The sequence below is a fragment of the Macaca mulatta genome, chromosome 2 (assembly GCF_049350105.2).
Source record: "Macaca mulatta isolate MMU2019108-1 chromosome 2, T2T-MMU8v2.0, whole genome shotgun sequence".
Classification (NCBI taxonomy): domain Eukaryota; kingdom Metazoa; phylum Chordata; class Mammalia; order Primates; family Cercopithecidae; genus Macaca; species Macaca mulatta.
This window is the reverse complement of record NC_133407.1, coordinates 185,306,067-185,329,738: the sequence shown is the minus strand read 5'-3', so window position 1 is coordinate 185,329,738 and position 23,672 is coordinate 185,306,067. Positions and strand designations below refer to the sequence as shown.

Here is a 23,672-nt window from a genome sequence, read left to right as displayed (position 1 = left end):
GACTACACATTAACTCGAATTCTAAACTCTTAGTAACTTTCTTTTCTGGAATAGAAGCAATTGACAAATATGCATCACACCAGTATTTTACAGATTGGCAAATCTACGAATACACAATTTCATAATTTCTAGAAGCATGTGTTTCCTGTTGTATAATTTTTCAATGTGGCACAGGACATGGTTGGTAATGAACCCACATTTTTTATTTCTTCTATAATAAGAAGTCCAAAATAGATAAGCATATATTCAGCAATTAGTATTTTTTAAAAAATTTATTTGGAAATTATCCAGATATTCAATGAGTATTGATAATATTAATTCAATGGTGTGACTTTCTAAGAATATCATTTACCACAGAGAAGTGGAAAGATATTTTTAAGCAGACTTATCATTAAACATAATTATGGTTTAAAAGTTCATTTATAAACATATATTGTACTTACATCTATTTAGTTCACTTATTCTGAATTGTTTGGTTTACTCATGAAAATTTCATAAGACATAAGACATAACCAGGCATCCTCTCAAATTACTCTTTTGTTAACTATATTTACAATACATTTATGTCAGTAAGTCATCATAAAAACAAAAATCTAAAAGTCAAATATTAGGGGTTTTTTTTTGTTTGCTTTATTGCTGTGCCTGATATATATGAAGTAAATGCTATTATATTTTCACATAGGTTTCTATGTTGAACTCTTAGTTTTATGACTTTAAACATCAGGTAGAGATAATAAAAACTTATTTGACTAGGAAACTCAGCTAATATGAAAGTTGTGTGTTTGTATTATATTTAATTCTGAAAACTCTAAAGCGATGTCTATTCTAGTAAAACCAACAAACATAAAGTAGCTTTGATTTAACAGAGATTATCACAGATCATGTGAACCTGAAAAATATATTGGTGAATTTCTATCTTTCTGAGTTTAAGGAATCCTTAATTCATATAAGCACATATTCTTCTATAGGCCAAATGAATAGAGCTCTATTACTAATTAATTTTGCAATACCATCCAAAGGTAGCAAAATGTCACACATACAAACATATGTAGACACAATAGACATACAGAAAGAAGCAAATATTACAGTGTTCATTCTAAAATTGTAGCCACATCAGGTACAACAATAACAAACTTAAGGCTGGGCACAGTGGCTCTTGCCTGTAATCCCAGAACTTTGGGAGGCCAAGGCAGGTGGATCACCTGAAGTCAGGAGTTTGAGATCAGTCTGGCCAACATAGCAAAAACCTGTCTCTACTAAAATAGAAAAATTAGCCAGGCGTGGTGGTGCACCCCTATAGTCCCAGCTGCTTGGGAAACAGGCAGGAGAATCGCTCGAACACAGTTGGCAGAGGTTGCAGTGAGCCGAGATCACGCCACTGCACACCAGCCTGGCTGGCAGAAAAAAACTGCATTTCAAAAAAAAAAAAAGAAAGAAAAAAAAAGAAACTTAGTAATTTATAAAACTATCTAGACATGAATTGTGTTTCTCATAGTTGGAAGAAGATGTCCTGTCCAGATGACCAAAGCTTTTTATTAATATTTTTGGAAAATATTTTTACTATTTTTCATTAGCCCCATTTACAAATGCCACTTTTTTTTTCAGATGTGACTTCTCTTTGAAATTTGCATATAAAATTATAAAGGTCTCATTTCTTACAGTAGAGATGTAGAATATTTACATATTAAAATCATAGTGCTTAGATTCCAGACTTCATTTTCCAAAACAAATAAACAAAAAGAATGCTGATAGAGACCCAGTTAAGACAAGAAGACAGCTAAGATAACCACCTTAAAGAAAGGTAAGTTTTGTGATGTAGATTAAGGTAATGCCTTCGCTTTCTCCATTATTTAGAGGTTTAGTCCTACTACTCTTCCTGGACCAGATATGTGGATCTCTTACAAATGGAGATTCCTTTAAATTTCTCTTCTAAAGGGAATCTCAAAACAACCCAGCCAAAATAGTCTTTATGCCAGTAGGTAAAATATTTTGGTAGTTATTTGGCCCCATCATTCACATATCATCCCAGCTTTTGTTTTGTAACTACATTAAAGATTTCAGGGTTATCTTATCAGTGAATAGGACACGGATTTTCTATGCCTGAACTCAGCATAGATGGACCACAATGTTTCACAAATAGTACTTCTACTTCTATTCTTGCCTTATATTCAGAGACTGGCTTATCCTTTTTTTTTTTTTTTTTTTTTTTTTTTTTTTTTTTTGATTGCATGACAGACATGTGAGTTTTTGAAGAAATTCTTTGGGGATGAATTCTAAGAGATTATTTATTTTTCAGCACTTTTGGTCTTTCCCTGGAAGATTGAGGGATTGGATCTTTGCTGTCTATCTTAGGTATGTAACATTTAGCTTCAGCTACAGGCTTCTCTAGGTCCCAGGATCATGTGAATAAATTGGTACAGATCAGGGAGTCCTAAATCATACGATCCAAGAAGAATTAGAAATTCCACAGAAAATGTCTGGGGCATATGTTTGGACTGGATATTTTTCGCTATTGCTCTGAGCTCAGATTTTGACCAAGGTGCAAAACTGGGTAAAGAAGGTAGGCCTGGTTCATCTGATGAGCTGACTTTATAAGGCAACTGACTATTTTTCTTTTACTCTTACAGGTGAAAACATAACTGAGCAAAAGACTTAATAGACTCAGAGTTATGAGGTAGAGGATAATATAGAGAACATAATGAAATGAAAATGAGAAAGCATTTCATAACATGAAAATGAGAAAAATCTTACATAAGAATATTTTCACAGTGATTCTGAAATAGGAAAATTAGACAGTGCTTCTAAACTCCAAGCTTACTTTCCTCATTCCCACATGTAGGCAAAACTACATTTGGAAAAAATTTAGTTTATAGTGTGTGACTTTGAAACAAAATGGTAAGAGCCCCTCGTCAAAGCAAACCTCCTCCTTGCTTGGGGTCCAGGCCACAAGATTAGATATTATGGCTCCAGAGTCATGCAGTCAGAGGCCACAAGATTCCTAACCTCCCTAATTATTTCTGTAGATAACATTATTATTGTAAAACCTAAGGTTTTTAGACCCTGCATTGTGATGAAACACGTCACACCACCCAGACTGGTAAACTCGCTTGTCTGATCTTGTAGCTCTTTTCCAGAAACTGGTTTACTGCAAGAGGACAGCTTTGACTCATATGCATTTATCCCCAAACCAACAAATCAGCATTCCCCATTTCCTAGCCTTCTGTCTGAAAAACTATCTATAAAAACCCTTAGACTCTGTCTGGGTGCAATGGCTCGTGCCTTTAATTCCAGCACATTGAGAGACCGAGGCAGACAAATCAATTGAAGCCAGGAGTTTGAGACCAGCCTGGCCAACGTGACAAAACTCTGTTTCTTCTAAAAATACAAAAATTAGCCAGGCGTGATGGTGCATGCCTGTAATCCTAGCTATTTGCTGGCGGTTGGGGGGGGCGGGGCCGGGGGTGCATTGAGGCATGAGAATCACTTGAACCCAGGAGGGAGAGGTTGCAGTGAGCAGCCATCCTGCCAGTGCACTCCAACCTGGGCAATAAAGTGAGACCCTGTCTCAAAAAAAAGTGAAAAAGAAGAAGGAAGAGAGAGAAAGAAAGGAAAAAAAGGAATAAAAAAGAAAGAAAGAAAGAAAGAAAGAAAGAAAGAAAGAAAGAAAGAAAGAAAGAAAAAGAGATGTAAGGAAGGAAGGAAGGAAGGAAGGAAGGAAGGAAAGACTCTAGCTTCTGAATATTTGGAGAGTTTGACTTGAGTTATAATTAAACTCTGTTTTCCCATTTAGCCAGGTTTGTGTGTATTAAACTTTTTCTCATTGCAATTGCCCTGTATTGATAATTGGCTCTATCTGGGTAGCAGGCGAGAAGATCTCATTTGGTGGTAACAGAGAGAAGGAGCAGTTGGAGTTAAGTCAGTCATTGACTTACACCTAGACTTTATGGAAAAAAAATACATACACACACACACACACACACACACACACACACACACACACACACACACACACATTCTAACTGGATATAAAGACAGAATGACATTTTGAAGGCATAGTAAGAGCACCACCTATGACTGAATACATTGCAAGACTGTCTTCATTTTTTCTTTTCTTTCCCCCTGACCATTGCCTAAAAATAAAATTTTTATTTTATTATCATCAGATTTCAGCTCACCTGAAAGTTACATAAATATCTGGAGTTTGAGCTGCATGAGGAGGACAATTTTACTCGTGGGTGGCTTATGAAGGGAATCTAGATCATTGGCCTTATTAAAATCATAACTAGCTCAGATGAGACTACACCAATCAAAACATTAAGAGCATCCAATTTTTAAAAATCAATTTTTATTTTAAGTTCTGGGGTAGATGTACAAGACATGCAGATTTGTTACCTAGGTAAACATGTGCTGTGGTGGTTTGCTACACAGATGAACCCATCACCTAGGTATGAAGCCCAGCATCCATTAGCTATTCTTCTTGATGAAGAACATCCAATTTATATACAAACTGAAGTTCACATAAAATGTCACTAGTGTCACATGTTGTGGAAAATTGTGGCATAAAGTATAATTTCAATTGTGAAAACTAGAACTGGCTTCCAGTGACTTAATGTTTATGATTCCGAAGTCCTCAGTACACTGTAGTATAATCTGTATTTCTCACACATATCTAAATCCACAATGCCCAGCTGAACATTTTCACTTCATCCATGTAGAATTATTGTCACTTGTTCTTTATATTGTGTGCATCAGCATTCATTCTTTTGCTTAGTTGATTCTGCTAAAAATCAAACATTCAAACAAAAAATTGATGGAAAATAAAGTGCTGTCAACAGCAGCAGCAAGATTTTTAGAGAAATTTAGCTTTAATCACTGTAATTAAAAGGGTAGAGTAACAGTTAAATATGGAGTAAACTTTCAGCCAGTGCCAATATATTCATGAACAGTATACAATTTATAAGTAAATTTCAAGTCAAAGTCTCTTTATCAAACACCAATTCCCTAGAAAAATTAACTTGAATTAAAAAAAGAAAGGAAAATGAAAAGACTCTCAAAGCTCTGTCTAGTATCAATGAACACCAAAGTTAATGCAGGCACTCAACCCAGACTTCGGAGCCTTTCCCTTTATTTTGGCTTAATGGATCTCCAATACTTTCTGTCTCCCTCTTTATTGACATGTCTTTCTTGCATTTACCGTCTATGACGTGATTATTCTGTATCTATTTTTCTTCGTCCTTGTTTTATTTCACCCATGCAAATTTCCATTTCCACATTCCAATCCCTTTCTTCTCTTGATGACTTCCTCTCACTTATCTATCTTTACTTTTGAGAACTTTTCCTAAGTACTCTAATGGAGTAAAAAACTTTCGTTTATGAGCAGCAGACAAATACAAATTGTTCTCCACGTGTCATAGAGTACTCTATCTTATCCCCTCACTGCTGTGCTACTTCTTTCCCCTTCACTCCTTATTTGCTGACTTTTATTCTATTACATGATGATGTATTGGGGGAAACCCCACCCCTGATATTCAACGTGGGTTGTTTGCTATTTCCCTAAGCGTCGGCTGGTCTGAGAAATAAAGGGGAAGAGTACAAAAGAGAGAGATTTTAAAGCTGGGTGTCCGGGGGAGACATCACATGTTGAAGGGTTTCGTGATGCTCCCTGAGCCCTAAAACCAGCAAGTTTTTATTAGCAATATTCAAAAGGGGAGGGAGTGCATGGATAGGGTGTGGGTCACAGAGATCACATGCTTCACAAGGTAAAAAAAATAGCAAATGGAGGCAGGGCCAGATCACAGGACCACAGGAAGGGGTAAAATTAAAATTGTTAATGAAGTTTTGGGCATGCATTTTCACTGATAACATCTTATCAGAAGACAGGGTTTGAGAGCAGACAACCAGTCTGACCAAAATTTATTAGGCGGGAATAAGCAGGATTTATTAGGTGGGAATAAGCCTCATCTTAATAAGCCTGGGAGTGTTACAGGAGACTGGGGTTTATTTCATCCCTTTGGCTTTGACTGTAAAAGACAGTCACCCCTAAAGGGGCCATTTCAGAAGCCTACCCTCAGGGGCCATTCTCTTTCTCAGGGATATTCCTTGCTGAGAAAAAGAATTCAGCAGTATTTCTCCTATTTGCTTTTGAAAGAAGAGAAATATGGCTCTGTTCCATCCAGCTCACTGGCAGTCAAAGTTTAAGGTTATCTCCTTATTCCCTGAACATCACTGTTATCCTGTTCTTTTTTCAAGATGCCCAGATTTCATATTGTTCAAACACACATGCTCTACAAACAATTTGTGCAGTTAACGCAATCATCACAGGGTCCTGAGGCGACATATATCCTCCTCAGCTTATGAAGATAACAGGATTAAGAGATTAAAGTAAAGACAGGCATAGGAAATCACAAGGGTATTGATTGAGGAAGTGAAAAGTATCCATGAAATCTTCACTATTTATGTTCAGAGATTGCAGTAAAGACAGGCATAAGAAATTATAAAAGTATCAATCTGGGGAACTAATAAATGTCCATGAAATCTTCACAATTTATGTTCTTCTGCCATAGCTTCAGCCGGTCCCTCCGTTCGGGGTCCCTGACTTCCCGCAACACTGATGCTCTGACTAAAGCCACTAAAAATGACTTCCTTTCTACACACAGTGATTTCCCTGGACTCCTTGTCCTGTAGAGCATTTATTTTGTCATTTCTCCCTGTGCTTCACTTGGTCACACTTATCTTTCCTCTCTTTATGTCCACAACAGCCAGCTTTCTACTTCCCTCCTGCTTCTTCCCTTGATCACTCTGTTTAGTACCATTTTCTGTTATCTCCTTTGTCTCTCTTTTGAACATCCAGGGCTTTGGGTAGCAATGGAAAAATTTTACTGAATGGATATTGACTCTAGTATAGAAATGGCAGGGGAGGTAGAGGAATCCACAGGAAAATAATGGCAGAAACGGAAGTAAAGCAGCCAGTCAGCAGCCAAAGTCCTTTTCCAACAGTAACTCCATGAGTGTGGCTGTTTCTGCTGATAATAACACAGCTCATATTTTCAGCAACATTGTTGTACATACAGGATACACATGCTGGAATCTTATGTTTTTACCTCAACTGCCTTTGCACAATTTTTTTTGTCTATGTACATTTGTCTCCATTTCTCTATATCCAACTCTATGTAGGGTGGGTTCGATTGGGCAAATCTAGGTGAAATTCTTTGTCTGCCACCAAGACCCATGTGGTAGAAAGGGATTCCAGGGGTTGGCCATATAACGAATGACATCCATTGCCTTCATAACCTTTTAGTATGTTTCTCAAAAAGTTTTGTATTTCAACTTTTATTTTAGATATAAAGAATGCACGGGCAGCTTTGTTATTTCGTTACATGAGTATATTGCATGCATGCAGCGGGCATAGTACCCAATAGGTGGTTTTATCACTGATTCCTTCTCTCCTCCCTCCCCAACCTATTAGTCCACAGAGTCTATTACAGTCATGTTTATGTCCTGTGTTCTCAATGTTTAGCTTCCACTCAGAAGTGAGAACATGTGGTATTTGGTTTTCTGTTCCTTCATTGGTTCATTTAAGATTACAGCCTCCAACCACACCTATGCTGCTGCAAAAGATATGATCCTGTTCTTTTTATGGCTGCATAGTATTCTGTGATCTATATGTACCACGTTATATTTATCCAATCTACCACTGATGATCACTTAGGTTCATTCCACGTCTTTGCTATTGTGAATAGCACAGCAATGAACATAAGAGTATATGTGTCTTTATAAACAAAGTAGCATAATTCTGGTACAAAAACAGATGCATAGAACACTGGAAAAGAATAGAACACTCAGAAATCAAGCCACAAACTTACAATCATCTGATCTTCAACAAATCTGACCAAAAAAAAATGCAATGGGGCAAGCATAGTCTACTCAATAAATGGTGCTGGGATAAGTGACTAGCCAAACGAAGAATGAAACTGGCTAGCCATATTTAGAAGAATGAATGCCCCCACAACCTGCATCAAGGGGAAACTGGATGGGGGCTATCCCTGGTGGGGCAGCTCCTCAGTTCTGTTTACCACCAAACTTGGCACAGCCAGGTGATTAAATCCAAATTCATTCAGAATGTAGTTGAGATGAGGCGCTGTGTGGTGGAAGAAGAATGGCATTTGTAGCCAGACGACCTAGGTTTGAGTCTTATCTCTGGTCCCACACCTTTCACATATACCAAAATTAGCCCGAGCTGGATTAAACATTTAATGTAAGAACTTATTCTGTAAACATCCTAGGAGATACCCTAGGGTCTTTCTCAATATCAGCATTGGAAAAGAATTTTGGTTATGTCCTCAAAAGCAATTGCAACAAAAACAAAAAATGACAAATCATCCTTAATTAAACAAAGGAGCTTCTGCACAGCAAAATAAACTATCGATAGAGTGTGTAAGCAATTTACAGAATGGGAGAAAATATTCCCAAACTATGCTTTCAATAAAGGTCTACTATCCAGAATAAATAAGGTATTTAACAAATCAACAAACAAAAACCAAATAACCCATTTACCAAAGAGCAAAGTGCATGAACAGACACTTCTAAAAAGACTACACAAGTGATCATGAGACATATACGAAAATGCTCATCATCACTAGTCACCAGGGAAATGCAAATCAAAACTAAAATGAAATATCATCTCACACCTGTCAGAATGACTATTATTAAAAAGTCAAAAAACAACAGATGCTGGAGAGGCTACCAAGAAAAGGGAACACATACACTATTGGTGGGAATACAAATTACTTCAGCCACTGTGGAACGCAGTCTGCAGATTTCTCAAAGAACTTGAAACAGAGCTCCAATTTGACTCAGTAATTCCATTTCTGGATATATACCCAAAGGAAATTAGATCATTATACTGTCAATTTTTTTCTTGTCATACTTCTTTTTTTTAGTGTACTCTCCAATAGATATGACATTCATAACTATATCCTCAGCTGCTTAAATGACTTCCAAAATAATATTTATATTGCTCTTGTAGAACTGTATTGCTAAATCTAAACAGCTTACCTGCACCTGGCTGTTCAAAGCGTGCTCATACTGCAAACTCCTCAATGCATCTGAGTTCTCAGTCTCTATTTTGGATGACTATCTGCCTACTCACAGAGTGATACTTTTTTCCTTCAGTGACCACTACATTTCCGTCAAATACGGGACTAAGTTCAAGTGACAGTAAATTCTGAATACCTTAGAATCTATCTCTTCATCCTTTTCATTATTCCCAACATTATATTATACAAGGATGAAGCCACTTGATTTAAGTTTGTGTCATGTCAGTACTTACGTCAGCACGTTAAACTGCTTACATCTCTCTACTGAAGAGTTTTCAGTGACTTCTGTGTATTCTATGTATTATTTGTCTTATTTCTTTGTCTTTTTCAAGAAACATTCTATGAAAAAAGGATAAGCGATTAGGGAATCTACCAAAAAATATGGCTTTTACTTTCCAACTAACTTTTCTTTAATGAATACATTTACTGTCAAGAATGTTACAAATCACTATTTAAATACAAAAATGTAAATATTACAAATAAGTCTATTAGATTTTGTTTCTGAAAGAATGCTCACTAATATGTTGCTGAGTTAATGTTCTAAAGAAAGTACTGAATATGTTGCCATCATTTTCAAACTCCCGCAATAATACTTCTATAATTGTTCTGTAAATTGTGGTAAAGACAAAACCACTGACTACCCTCTGAATTCGCTTGGAAGCCTCCCCATGCTGGCCACCCTGAACACACCTGGCCTTCCTTGCTTCTCTCTTTTCAAACCAGCCACATTTACCATTTATTGTTTTCCAATGATCAAGGCTCTTTGATAATCTAGGTCCTCCCATGATGAAGGCCTGTTGGATGGCAAATGTCCACAGTTATCACTTTGTTAGAAATAAAGGTTCCTGAGAGACCCACACAAGAACTACTGAAAGAGAATCTGCATTTTGACAGGATCTCTAGGGAAGTCATAGGCATTATCATTTGAGAAGCACAGAATTAGGGCACCTTCCACTGCAGTCCCTGGCTTTGTTTTATATTGGCTCCTCCCTTGTCCTCTTCCTAGTGAAATTTCCCATCAGATTTTAGCTACAAATGGAGGAACTTGGTATATGTCTAAAATGTAAGCTGAAATTTGAATGGGGAACACAGCTCTGTTTGGTTTTGGCTCCTGAATTGAATCTAAAATTTTGGTCTTATTAAAATTATGCTTTGATTACATCAGATAAGACCATACTAATCAAAGCCCTAAGAGTAAATTTCACATATATACTAAAGTTTGAACAAATATGGCAGAAGTGTCATCTGTGGTGGTAAATAGTGGCATAAAGTGTTATTTCAATTGTTAAAAGTAGAAGTGTCCACAATGAAATGATGCTTATGGTTCTGGGAGTCTGTAATGACCTTTGGGCCAACCTGGATTCTCATATGTGTCTGAATTCACAATGCCCACTAGAATCGCTTCAATCTGTTCTACAGGGAGTCCTCTGGCAATCTTATGAGAACTTCAGTTTTTCACTCCTTCATCTTCTGGAAAAAATACCCAGCTGCACAATTGGATCAGTCATGTGCTCAAACCAAATTTTTATAACCAAAAGTTTTCTAAACTTGAGAAATGAAGTGTCAAAAAGAATGAATATGCAGTGAAATGCTACCAGTGCTATTAACATCGCGGTGCTACTGTGGTTTTTTTTTTTTTTTTTTTTTTCTGTTTTATACAGTGTAACACGTTTAAAGGATATCCACAATTTCTTTCAAAAATATGGGTAAGGAGGAAATAATTTTTTTAATTTTCATTATGTTTTATAGAAATGTTGAAATGCTGTTTAATTGATTGAAATTTTAGATCAGGTATACAAGCTATTAAAATAGCCAGAAGGAAGTTGAATAACTATTACTGTACTGTCTTTAGATTTCAGTTTTACAACTATACTATGGATAGGGTACATAGTTATAAGACTGAATTGTTCCTTTAATGATACTGTATTATCTTGTTAATCTTGTTATAATAACTTTATATGACCTAGGTCATTAAACAATTAAAACTTGGTTTAAAGGTTCAGATCATAATGATTCTTAGAATTATTTCTTGGAATTATTCTGATATAAATATCCATTCGTTTTAATTCGCCACATTCTCTGATTAAAACTTTTAATGTGAGTTACCTACAGATAAATTCCTGTATCCTTACACCCACATTGGACAATAATTTCACAGCTCACACTATAAATGTTATTGATGTAAATAAAAGTTGCATTAAGAGGAGTCTTGGTAATTCTGCCTTGGCTACTTTTGAATCCAAAATCTTTCTCTCTCTCTCCGTATTCCAAATGTAAGATCAGTGTGTTTCATTTGCCATCCTAGATCGTGTCCCTTCACTCTACAAGGAAGAAGAATGGGAAAATGAGTTTCTAGCTCTTTTGGCTTGTAGAGCAGTAGGTATCCTCTGACAGCTGCCAAGACATGGATGGCAAAAAAAGATCACATCTTGGCTATTTACGGGACATATGTCCACTTTGTTACCTCTTTAACATAACTTGCTCCAGTTGATTTTCTTGCCACTCTTTTTGTTTATTTGTTACTCTCCAATGGATACATCATTCTTAACTGTGCCTTTGACTACCACAATAATTCCAAGTAATTATTTCTGTTAAGCTCTAACAGGCTCATATTACTGATTGGATTTACCTAGTTGGCTGCAGGATGCTCACTCCAAGAACTTGCTAGCACATCTGAGTTCCCATCCTCAATATTTAATGACCAACTACCCAGTCACCAAGTGACTCTTACCTCCTTTATTACCTTTTGTTTCCCACCAAATATGTCATAGAATACTAGAGAATCTACATTCCGAATTCTTTGGAATCTATTTCTTTGTCTTACCATTTCTTCCAATGTAATATCACACATGGACTAGACACCTAGCACTCATTTGAATCACCTTGAGGGTATTTTTAAAGACAGATTTCTAGAACTCATTTCTGAAATAATCAATTTCTACATTAAAATCTCACAATCTATATTTTTCATAAAACACTTTCCAGATAATTTTCATTTGTGATTTGATTTGGGATTGCTGGGACCTTAGTAACAAGTTTCTAATTAGTACCCCTTAGTCCAATTTCCCCATCCCACAGCATATTTTCTACACTATCAAAAAATCTAGAAACTGTTTTAGGATGCTATTTCCCATCTTAAAGTATTTGGTACATAGTTATATAATGAAAAAGTGTAAGATTCTTCACATGGCATTTATTTCATTGATTTTCATTCAGACCTTTCAAAAACCTTTTCTCCAGGACCTCCATTCATGTACCAGACACAGGAATGTTCTACCACATTCAAGAGTGTGCACATAAATTTAGTGAATCCAGAGAATGCATATTACTACCCAATTTTCAAACAATAATATATGATTTTTTCATTTCATTAACACCTTAAATATAGGATTTCTTATTTATAATAATGATCAAAAAATTGATAATTGCACACTTCATTGCAACACCTCTTCCCCAATTTCAGCTCGTAATGCCATTGCAAATGTTCCCTTTCATTTGTTGCATTTTATTTTAGAGGACATGCAGTGAGGACATGGAAGAGGCAAATGCAACATTGCTGACAGAGTTTGTTCTCACAGGATTTTTATATCAACCAAAGTGGAAAATACCCCTGTTCCTGGCATTCTTAGTAACATATCTCATCACCATCATGGGGAATCTTGGCCTGATTGCTGTCATCTGGAAAGACCCTCACCTTCATATCCCAATGTACTTATTCCTCGGGAATTTGGCTTTTGTGGATGCTTTGTTATCATCCACAGTGACTCCGAAGATGCTGATCAACTTCTTAGCTAAGAGTAAGATCATATCTCTCTCTGAATGCAAGATACAATTTTTTTCCTTTGCAATTGGTGTAACCACAGAATGTTTTATCTTGGCAACAATGGCGTATGATCGCTATGTAGCCATATGCAAACCTTTACTTTATCCAGTCATTATGACCAACAGACTATGCATCCGGCTATTAGTCTTGTCATTTCTAGGTGGCCTTCTTCATGCTGTAATTCATGAAGGTTTTTTTTACAGATTAACCTTCTGTAATTCCAACATAATACATCACTTTTACTGTGACATTATCCCATTGTTAAAAATTTCCTGTACTGATTCTTCTATTAATTTTCTCATGGTTTTTATTTTCTCAGGTTCAATACAAGTTTTCACCATTGGGACTGTTCTTATATCTTATACATTTGTCCTCTATACAATCTTGAAAAAGAGGTCTGTGAAAGGTATAAGAAAAGCCTTCTCCACCTGTGGAGCTCATCTCTTATCTGTATCTTTATACTATGGCCCCCTCGCCGTCATGTATGTGGGCTCTGCTTCCCCACAGGCTGATGACCAAGATATGATGGAGTCTCTATTTTACACTGTCATAGTTCCTTCATTAAACCCCATGATCTACAGCCTGAGAAATAAGCAAGTCATAGATTCACTCACAAAAATGGTCAAAAGAAATGATGTTTAGATCTCTTACTCATTTCTCTTTTCTATTTACTAAAATAGTCACAAAATTGTGCAAATTAGAGGTACCTATGTTTTGCCACCATTAAAGGATTTTGCAATTATAACTCTCCCAGCACTTTAATGACCTATGATATTAGTACCTATTTAACTAATTAAAATATCCCACTGTTATTCAAAAGCATTTGAGAAATTTTAGTCAACTGTCCATAATAGAATAATGATAGCATAAAGCAAATAAAAATATTGTACAGTATGGCATGTTAATCAATGTGTCTCATAAATACATCAAATTCAAAATAGTCTAGTTCATCTGTTAAGCACTTAAGTATGATGTTTTTGATACTAACACAACTGTATGACCCGAGATGTCTATCACATTTATCTTCATAGTGAAGGTTGATTTGTGTCTAGGGGAAGACAGGTAGATTCAAGAATTCTACTAGCCATCAAGAGGCCTTTCAGTCCACTTACTGTAAAAGAGTGAATTTCACTTCTTGTAGGAAGCCAACTTACATATCAAATAAAGTAACAGAAATGGAAATGCAGTGAGGACGAAATGAGATGGGGTTAACAGTGAAGGCACTGCCAATATGCAAGAGGGCAAGAGGATGCTGTTAACGCTGTGTGCTTGTATGAGTAAGAAGCATGCAGCCTTTAACTTTCTAAGATGGCTTCTAAGGGACTTAGCAGCTGTGATTTCATTTTCATTCTGAAAAGCTTCCCTAAATCAGAAAATTAAATGAATAAACAGAACTTAATTTGAAATAGTCATAGAAAGGAAAAGACAAATGACATAGTAGGAAGAAAAGGGTCTTAATCTTCCTAGAAAAAATAAATGAAGCTACTAAGGTTTTAAAAGTCAGTGATGTTACATGATTATTGGAATGTGTTGTTGACAACCAGGGACTTTAAATCTTTATCACCAAAGTTCAAAGAATTTTAAGTTGACATGACATCATAGTGTCCAGTGATTGTGAAGAAAAATATGAAAATGAGGAAGAGTTTGGATTTTTCTGCTTCAAAAAGTCCTTGTTAACTTTCTTTTCACTTCATACTCTTGAAGTATGTGAGTCATCCATCTACCATTCCACTCTGCCCTTTGTCTTTCAACACTGAAATTCATTTCACTTTGTCACTGATACCAAGGCCCTTACCCTAAAAATTACTCACATGTTGTTTTGCAAACCTCTAGTTATTTCCTCCACCCTTCTTACACTAATTTATTTCCCCATTTTGCTGTCACATTGTTTTATTCAATTCCTACAATTTATTTTGTTGGATCATCATTGCTACCTGATTTTATATATATGTATACATATGTGTGTGTGTGTATTTTAGGTGTCAATGTATATGTATACATACACTTATGTATACATGAGAGGAGAGAAAGGCTTTTATTGATTTAATGTGGAAGTAAGGCAAACAGAAACTTTTGTGGCTAAAGTGGAGCAGTAGCATTATTTGGATTATTCCAGTAGAAAGTTCCTATGTAGAGGTGAGTTGATCATTTCTGATTGGTTAAAGTAAACTTTTGTTAAGAACCTATCATCAGAGTGAACAGGCAACCAACAGAAAGGGAGAAAATTTTTGCAATCTCTCCATCTGACAAAGTGCTAAGATCCAGCATCTACAAGAAACTTAAACAAATTTACAAGGGAAAAACAAACCACCCCATCAAAACATGGGTGAAGGATATGAACAGACACTTCTCAAAAGAAGACATTTATGCAACCAACAAACATATGAAAAACAGCTCATCATCACTGGTCAGTAGAGAAATGCAAATCAAAACCACAAGGAGATACCACCTCACACCATTAGAAGGGTGATCATTAAGAAGTCAGGAAACCACAGATGCTGGAGAGGATGTGGAGAAATGGGAACGCTTTTACACTGTTGGTGGGCATGTAATTAGTTCGCCATTGTAGAAGACAGTGTGGTTATTACTCAAGGATCTGAAACCAGAAATACCATTTGACCCAGCAATCCCATTATTAAGTATATACCCAAAGACTTAGCTATCATTCTGTTATAAAGACACATGAAGACATATGTTTATTGCAGCAGTATTCACAATAGCAAGCACTTCAAACCAACCCAGCAGCCCACCAATGATAGACTGGATAAAGAAAATGTGGCCCATATACACCATGGAATACTATGCAGCCATAAAAAACAATGAGTTCATGTCCTTATCAGGGACGTGGATGAAGCTGGAAACCATTATTCTCAGCAAACTAACACAGGAACAGAAAACTAAACACATGTTCTCACTTATAAGTGGGAGTTGAAAAATGGGAACACATGGACACAAGGAGGTGAACGTCATACACTGGGGCCTGTCAGGGGTGGAGGGAAGGGGAGGGAGAGCGTTAGGACAAACACCTAATGCATGTGGGGCTTAAAACCTACATGGCAGGTTGATGGGTGCAGCAAACCACCATGGTACGTGTATAGATATGTAACAACCTGCACGATCTGCACACGTACCCCAGAACTTAAAGTATAAAGAAAAAGAAAAACCTAACTTTTGTTTTACCATTTACAATGAGTTGGGTTTCTGCGTGCTTAGGTAGAAGCCCATTTTGCTGGGGCCACCTCAGCCTAATGTACTTCAATTTTATTATTTTAACTATTTTCTCCCTTTTGTTTCACTTCTCAATTATGGGATATTGACCAACACTCAGGCACACGGAGCACTTTCTCACCACCAGAGCTGGTTGTCTTTGTCTCAGCATAAGTTACAATTTCTAGTCTCTTAAAGCAGTGTTTCTTTTATTGGACACTTTGTTTATGACATTTTAATCGTATGGAGAAAATCTGATAACTGTGATGGCTGTGAATTTGCATTTCAGACTGGAGAAAATACAGCATACCAGGAAGATTACAATGATGACCCTCATGAGGAAAACATCAAGGGACTGGGAATTACCCCACAGCCAAAGCGCCCATGAACGAAATAAGACAAATAAAAAGTTAATGGTTATAGGCCAGGCATGGTGGCTCACGCCTCTAATCCCAGCACTTTGAGAGGCCGAGGTGGGTGCATCAGTTGAGGTCAGGAGTTCCAGACCAGCCTCGCCACCATGGTGAAACCTGTCTGTACTAAAAATACAAGAAATTAGCCGAGAGTGGTGGCAGGTGCCTGTGATCCCAGCTGCTTGTGAGGCTGAGGCAGATGAATCACTTGAATCCAGGAGGCTGAGGTTGCAGTGAGCCGAGATGGTGCTACTGCACTCCAGCCTGGGCAACAGAGCGAGACTCTGTCTCAGGAAAAAAAAAAAAAAAAAGGTTAATGGTTATAACAATCTGTAAACTTAGTATCTGAACCCAAAGGGCAGTTAGTTGAGGAGATATTTAGATTTTAAGCTCAAAGCATCTTTTGATGATGGAATAAAAGGGCAGTTGCAATTGTTGATTTTTCTGTTTTGCAGTCTGAATGTCTCTGATTATGTTATTGGATATTTTGGTGAGCTTTTTAGCAGCCCACTCAGCTGCATGTATGAAGATTGTCCTCTGAACTTTATATCAAGTTGCCCACACCAAGCTCATAGGGCTTCATGAAAAAGACAATTTATAGGTAGATAATAAAACTCAAAGACAACAGACAGAACTTGAATTTAATAGCGGATGCACTATGATTTTCTACTGAAATATATTTTGGGGTATTAATTTGGTAGATCATCAGCTTCTCAACGTAGCTTTTGTTTTGTAATTAGGTTAATGAGTTGAAGGTGGATCCCACTGATGAATAGGACAAGTATTTTCTATGCTGAACTCAACATGAATTGACCAGAATGTTCTACAAATCACACTTCTAATCTTGCCTTATAGTCAGAGATTAGTTCCTCCTGTTTTATTTATAAGATTACATGTCAGATGAGTGAATTTTTGAAGGAATACTTGGGGAATGGATGCTGGAGGATTATTTGTTATTTTCCCACCCCGTTTCGTTCCTTTTCTGGAAGACTGAGTTGTTGGATCTTTGCTATCTATTTTAGGTATTTCATGTTTGGCTTCAGCTATAGGATTAACCAGCTTACAGTACCATGTTATTAAATTGATAAAGATCAGGGAGTCCTGGGTTATATGATCCTGCAAGAATTCTAATTCCACAGAAAACTTCTGGCACTTTTGCTTGGGACAGAGATATTTTTCTCCATTGCTCTGAGCTCAGATTTTGACCAAGGTGTAAAGGTGGTTAAAGAAGGCAGGCCTAGTTGATCTGAGGAAGTGACTTTATAAGGCATTTATCTAGTTTTCTTTATTTAATGGGTGAAAATGTAACTGAGAAAAAGGCTTAGTAGACTCAGAGTTATAAAGTGGAGTATGATAGAGTGAAATGTAGTTGAAACCACCTTTGCAAAAACGATGACAGAAAAATCTCACATAGGAATATTATGACAGTGAATCTGCAATAAGAAAATCAGGCAGTGCGTCTCATCTCCAAGCTGCCCTTCTGCATTCCTGAGTGTAGGTTCAACCACCTCTGGGAGGAATTTATAGTTTGACTTTGGAACAAATATGGTAAGAGTCTCTCCTCAAAGCAAACTTCCTCCTTGCTTGTGAATCCGACCACCTTTGTAAAACTCAGATTATCACAAAATTAGAAGTTATGGCTCCTGATCATGCAACTAGAGACCACAGATTTCTAACCTTCCTAATCGCTCCTACAGATAATATTCCTATTGTGAAATCTAAGATTGGTGTTCCAGGTGTTTTATAGATCCTGAATTCTGATAAGTCAGCTGGCACCACCCAGAATGGTAAAAAGACTCCTCTAGTTTTGAGACCCCCACACAGGATTCACAAGAAGACAGCTTCAACCCCTATGATTGTATCCTCATCCCAACCAGTCAGCTTTCCTCATTCCTTAGACCCCTGCCCAACGAACTGTGTTTAAAAAACCCTAGCCTCTGAATTTTTGGAAAGGGTGATTTGAGCAATAATAAAACTTGAATCTAATCTCCCATTTAGCCAGCTGTATATGGATTAAACTCTCTATTGCAATTCCTCTGTCTTGCTAATGGGCTTTATCCAGGTGTCAGGCAAAAAGATCTCATTGGGTGTTTCCATAGAGAGAGGGAGCAGTTTGAGTTAAGTCAGTCAGTGATCTACACCTAGACTTTCTGGAAATTATATATAAACTAATTGGACAGAAAGATAGAATGCCAGTATGAAGCTGTAGTGACAGCACCAACTAGGTGGCAATGCATTGCAAGATTGTCTTTGCTTTTCTTTATTCCTCCCCCAGACATTTGCCTATTAACACTTCTCATCAGATTTCAGCTCGCCTGGAAGTTAGATATATGTCTGGAGTTCGAGCTGCAGTTTGAATGAGGACAATTTTACAAATTTACTTGGGGTTGGCTTCTGAAGGGAACCTAGATCTTTGACCTTATTAAAATCATGTCTTCACCAGCTCTGATGAGACTATATTAATCACAGCATTCAGAGAATCCTATTTTATGTAGAAACTGAAGTTTGCATATAATGTCTGAAGTGTTAGGTGTTGTGGATAATAGCGGCATAAAGTGTAATTTCAATTGTTAAAACCCAAACTGGGTACAGTGACTTAATGTATATGGTTCTAAACTCTGCAGTATCCTGTAGGATAATCTGTATTTCTCATACACATCTAAATCCACAATACCCAGTTGAAGATTTTCACTTTGTCCTACAGGGAATCCTAAGATGCTCTTAGGGGAATTTCAGTTCTCTACGTCTTTCTCTCCTGGTGAAAACAGATACACAATATTGGTCAACACTTGTGTTGAAAGCAAATTTTTATAAACAATATTTTTCTGAGATTGGAAATGAAGCCTCCAAAATGCATCAGTGTGCATAGAATTGCTGCCTGTCTTATTATCAGATCTGTTCTATTATGTATTTTTCTCTGCTTTAGAAAGCCTAATACTTTAAAGGATCTCTGTAATTTCTTATGAAATTAGTAAGAGGAAAATTGTTTTATCATATCCATTATTATTTTTAAAGAAATTTTAAAATGCTATTTAATATATAATAATTTTGTATTTGGTTTGCAGCATGCCAAGATTGCTGGGAACAAAAAGAGTGAAGAATCTTGATATCTCATTATTATGGCTAAAATCTTGATAACCAAAATACCTATATAATAAATTTTTAAATTTTAAATGATAATGTATTATCTTTTTAACCTGACTGTAATGATGTTATAAGTTCTGGCTAATTAGAAAGTTAAAATTATTAAAGCTGGGTTTAAATCTTCAATTCATTGTGAATGTTATGTAAGAAACTTTTCCGATGGTTGTGATGTAGTTTCATTCTGCATAATCACATTCTCCAATGAAAACTTTTAGGATCTGTCAATTAAATATTTTCTCCTCTATACTTTCACCACTTCTCTCAATAATTTCATTGATTATTTCATATATAAGGTGCATAAACATATAAATAATAAAATCCATAGAAGTACCCATTTTTCATATTGAACATTTTAGATACACATGGTAATACTAGCAATAATTATAATATATGTATATCTATGCATATATCTCAGAAAATATGCAGAAAATGTACTTCCCTAACCTTACTAGCATTTATGCTTTTAAAAGCACCCTGAAACAAATTGAATTTTAGAGTTTTTCATAATTTTGTAATTTGGGATTGCATGGGATTGTCTTATAAAATTTTACAAGTAGAATTACTTGTCCTATATTTATTACAATGTTTGTATTAGGATCCAGTCTTTGTCTTAGTTGATTCTGCTAAAAATAATCAAAGAAAAAAACCTGACAGAGAAGAAAGTGTTCTCAAATCAGCAATATTTCTTGAGAAATTTAGTTTTAATGACTATAATAGCAAAGATAAAGCAACATTTAAATATGGAGTAAACTTTCAGAAAATGCTGATATGTTCATGAACAGTGCAAAATGTATGGACAAAAATTATACTCAAAGTCTCTTTGTCATACACAAATTGCATAGGAAAGTGAACTTTGAATTCTTTTTAAAGAAAATGAAAAGACTCTCGGAGCTCTCTGTGGTATTCATGAACACCAGAGTTAATGCACAGTTTCAACATAAGCTTCTGAGTCCTTCCCTCTATTTTGCCTTAGTGCATCTCTGATACTTCCTCTCTCCCTGTTTTGTGGCTTGTCTTTTTACACTTACCCACCTATGACTATCACATGAGAAAATCATGACAGTGAATTTGACATAGGATAATTAGACAGTGCTTCTAATATCCAAGCTGCCTTTCTTCATTCATGGGTATAAGCCAAACTAATTTTGAGAGAAATTTAATTTAAGTTTGACTTTGAAACAAAGAGCACAACTGTCCTTACTAAAAACAAACCCCTCCTTCCTTGGGGACCAGACCACATTGGAAAACTAACAAATTATTACAAGATTAGAAACTATAGCTCAAGAGTTATGCAGCCGGAAGACACGGGATTCCTAACCTGTCCAATGACTCCTATGGATATCATTACTATTGTCAAATCTGAGTTTGGTGTTCGAGGTATATTTTTAGACCTTGTATTCTGATGAACCAGGAGGCACCACTCTGACTTGTAAACCGGCTCATCTGGACTCACCTCAAGAGGACAGCTTTGACTCCCTATAATTTCATCCCTAAACCAACCAATGATCATTTTCCATTTCCTTGCCCCTGCTCAACAACTGTCTTTAAAGCGATCAACTATCTTTAAAAACTAACAACTGTCTTTGAAAAATACTAGCCTCTGAATTTTTGGAGAGGCTGTTTGAGTAATAATAAAACTCTAGTCTCCCATTTAGCCAGCTCTATGACTATTAAACTCTTTCTCGCTTATAATTCCTCTGTCTTGATAATTGACTCCATGTGGGTAGAAGGCAAGAAGATCCCAATGGGCGGTTCCATAGAGAGAAGGAGCAGTTGGAGTTGTCAGTCAAAGACTTACACCTGGACTCTGGAAAAAATATATATATTAATTGAATAGGATGATAGAATGGCATTACGAAGACATAGTGACAGTGCCAACTAAGAGGCAACACACTGCCAGATTGTCTTTATTTTGCCTTTTTCTTCCCCCTGAACTTTTTCTAGTAAAACCCCTTATTTCTCTTCAGATATAAGTTTGCCTGGAAGATATATGTCTGGAATTTGAGGTTCAGTTTGCATGAGGAGGACAATTTTACTTGAGTTGGCTTCTGAAGGGAATCTAGATCTTTGGGTTATTAAAACCATATTTTTACTAGCTGAGATAGCATTATACTGATCACAGCATTCACAGCATCCAATTTTATAAACTGAAGTTTGTATAAAATGTAAGAAGTGTGATGTGTTGTGGATAATAGTGGCATAAAGTGTAATTTCAATTGTTAAAAGCAAGAATTGGCTTACAGTGACTTAATATTTATGATTCTGAAGTCCATAGTACACTGTAGAATGATCTGCATTTCTTATACACATCTAAATCCACAATACCCAGTTGCAGATCTTCCCTTTGTCCTACATGGAACCCTAAGGTGCTCTTAGGGATGTTCCAGTTCTCTACACCTTCCTGTCCCGGCACAGTGGATATACACAACTGATGAACCCTTGTGTTGAACCGACATAGAGCCAAGTTTATGTCAACATTTTTCTGAGATTGGAAATTAAGCCTCCAAAATGAATCAGTGTACAAAGTTTTACTACCTGTGTTACTATCAGTTCTGTTCTATTATGTATTTTTCTCTGCTTTAGAAAGCCAAACACTTTCAAAGGAGCTCCATTATTTCTTATGACATTGGTAAAAGAGAAATGATTTTATATCTGTTATTCTTTTTAAATAAAGTTTAAAATGCAATGTAATTCACAATAATTTTAGATTTGATATAGCATGCTAAAATTACGGACAAATTAAAAAAGCAAATAATCTTCATGTTTTATTATCATGATTAAAATGATTAAAAGAGTAAATAATCTTCATGTTTTATTATCATGATTAAAATCTAGATAAGCAAAATTCTTGATAAATGAGTTTTTATAATGATGATTTTCCAACTACATCCCAACTATAATGATGTTGTAAGATAAGTTCTGGTTAAGTAGAATGGTATATGCTTTAAAGCTCAGTTTAAACTTTTCTTTCATTATGGTTCTTATACAAGAAACCTTACTGATGATTCTAATATAAATGTACATTCTGTGTAATCACACATTCTGATTAAAATTTTAAGATCTGTCTATTAAACATTAACTTCTCTATAACTTCTGACAATAATTTAAATATTTTATATATAGATACATAAATATACATAGCAGTATGTAGAGATACATATATTTTTATTCAGCATTTTATGTGAATAGTAATACATGTATGTATATATCAGAAAAATACTTTTCCTAACTTATTCAGCATTTATAAATTTAAAAGGACTCCAGTAAACACTTCTGAGAATTTTTCATTATTTTGTGATTTAGGATTTAGGATTTCATTATTTTGTGATTTGTGGAAGGAAATGGTTTCCACGTAAAAATTTACTTAAGAATGGAATTACTGCAATTTGTTCTTTATATTATCTGTATCAGGATTCAGTCTTTGACTGATTTCTTTCTGCTATTAAAAAATACTGATGGAGAATGAAGTGCTCTCAAAACCATCATGGTTTCTTGAGAAATTTAGTTTTAATTACTTTAATAACAAAGGAAGATCAAAATTTAAATATGAACTAAACTGTCAGTTTCAATATTTTCATGAACGGTGGGAAATTGGTGAGTAAAAGTTCAAGTCAATGACTATCATACACAAATTCCACAGGAAAAATAAACTTTGAATTTTTTATAAAAGAAAATAAAAGACTCTCAGAGCTCTAGCTGGTATTGTTGAATACTAGTGTCAATGCACACATCCAAACGAAACTTCTGAGTCTTAGCCTCTGTTTTGCCTTAATGAATCTCCGATACTTCCTCTCTTTCTATCTTGTGGCTTGTCTTTTTTGCACTTACCCGTCTATGACTTCATTATTCCCTACCTATCTTTCCTTCCTCCTTCCTGTTTTATTTCACCCACACAAATCTCCATTTCTGCTTTTACTGTCCCTTTTTTCCTCTCAACATCTTCCTCTTATCTCCTCTCAATCTGTCTATCTTTTCTCTTGAGAACTTTTC

The 23,672-nt window shown here is 35.9% G+C and overlaps 1 protein-coding gene across 1 annotated transcript; it reads left to right on the top strand.

The window, feature by feature from the left end:
• The first annotated feature begins 12,606 nt into the window (after nt 1-12,606).
• LOC698909 (olfactory receptor 5H14) lies at nt 12,607-19,852 on the top strand. The gene has a single exon (XM_077994049.1). The coding sequence runs from the start codon at nt 12,628-12,630 to the stop codon at nt 13,558-13,560; it is 933 nt and encodes a 310-aa protein (XP_077850175.1). The 5' UTR covers nt 12,607-12,627; the 3' UTR covers nt 13,561-19,852.
• The last annotated feature ends 3,820 nt before the right edge of the window (nt 19,853-23,672 follow it).

Bases quoted from the DNA above. Each gene is read 5' to 3' on its own strand.
- LOC698909 (XM_077994049.1), top strand. From the start codon at position 12,628: ATGGAAGAGGCAAATGCAACATTGCTGACAGAGTTTGTTCTCACAGGA.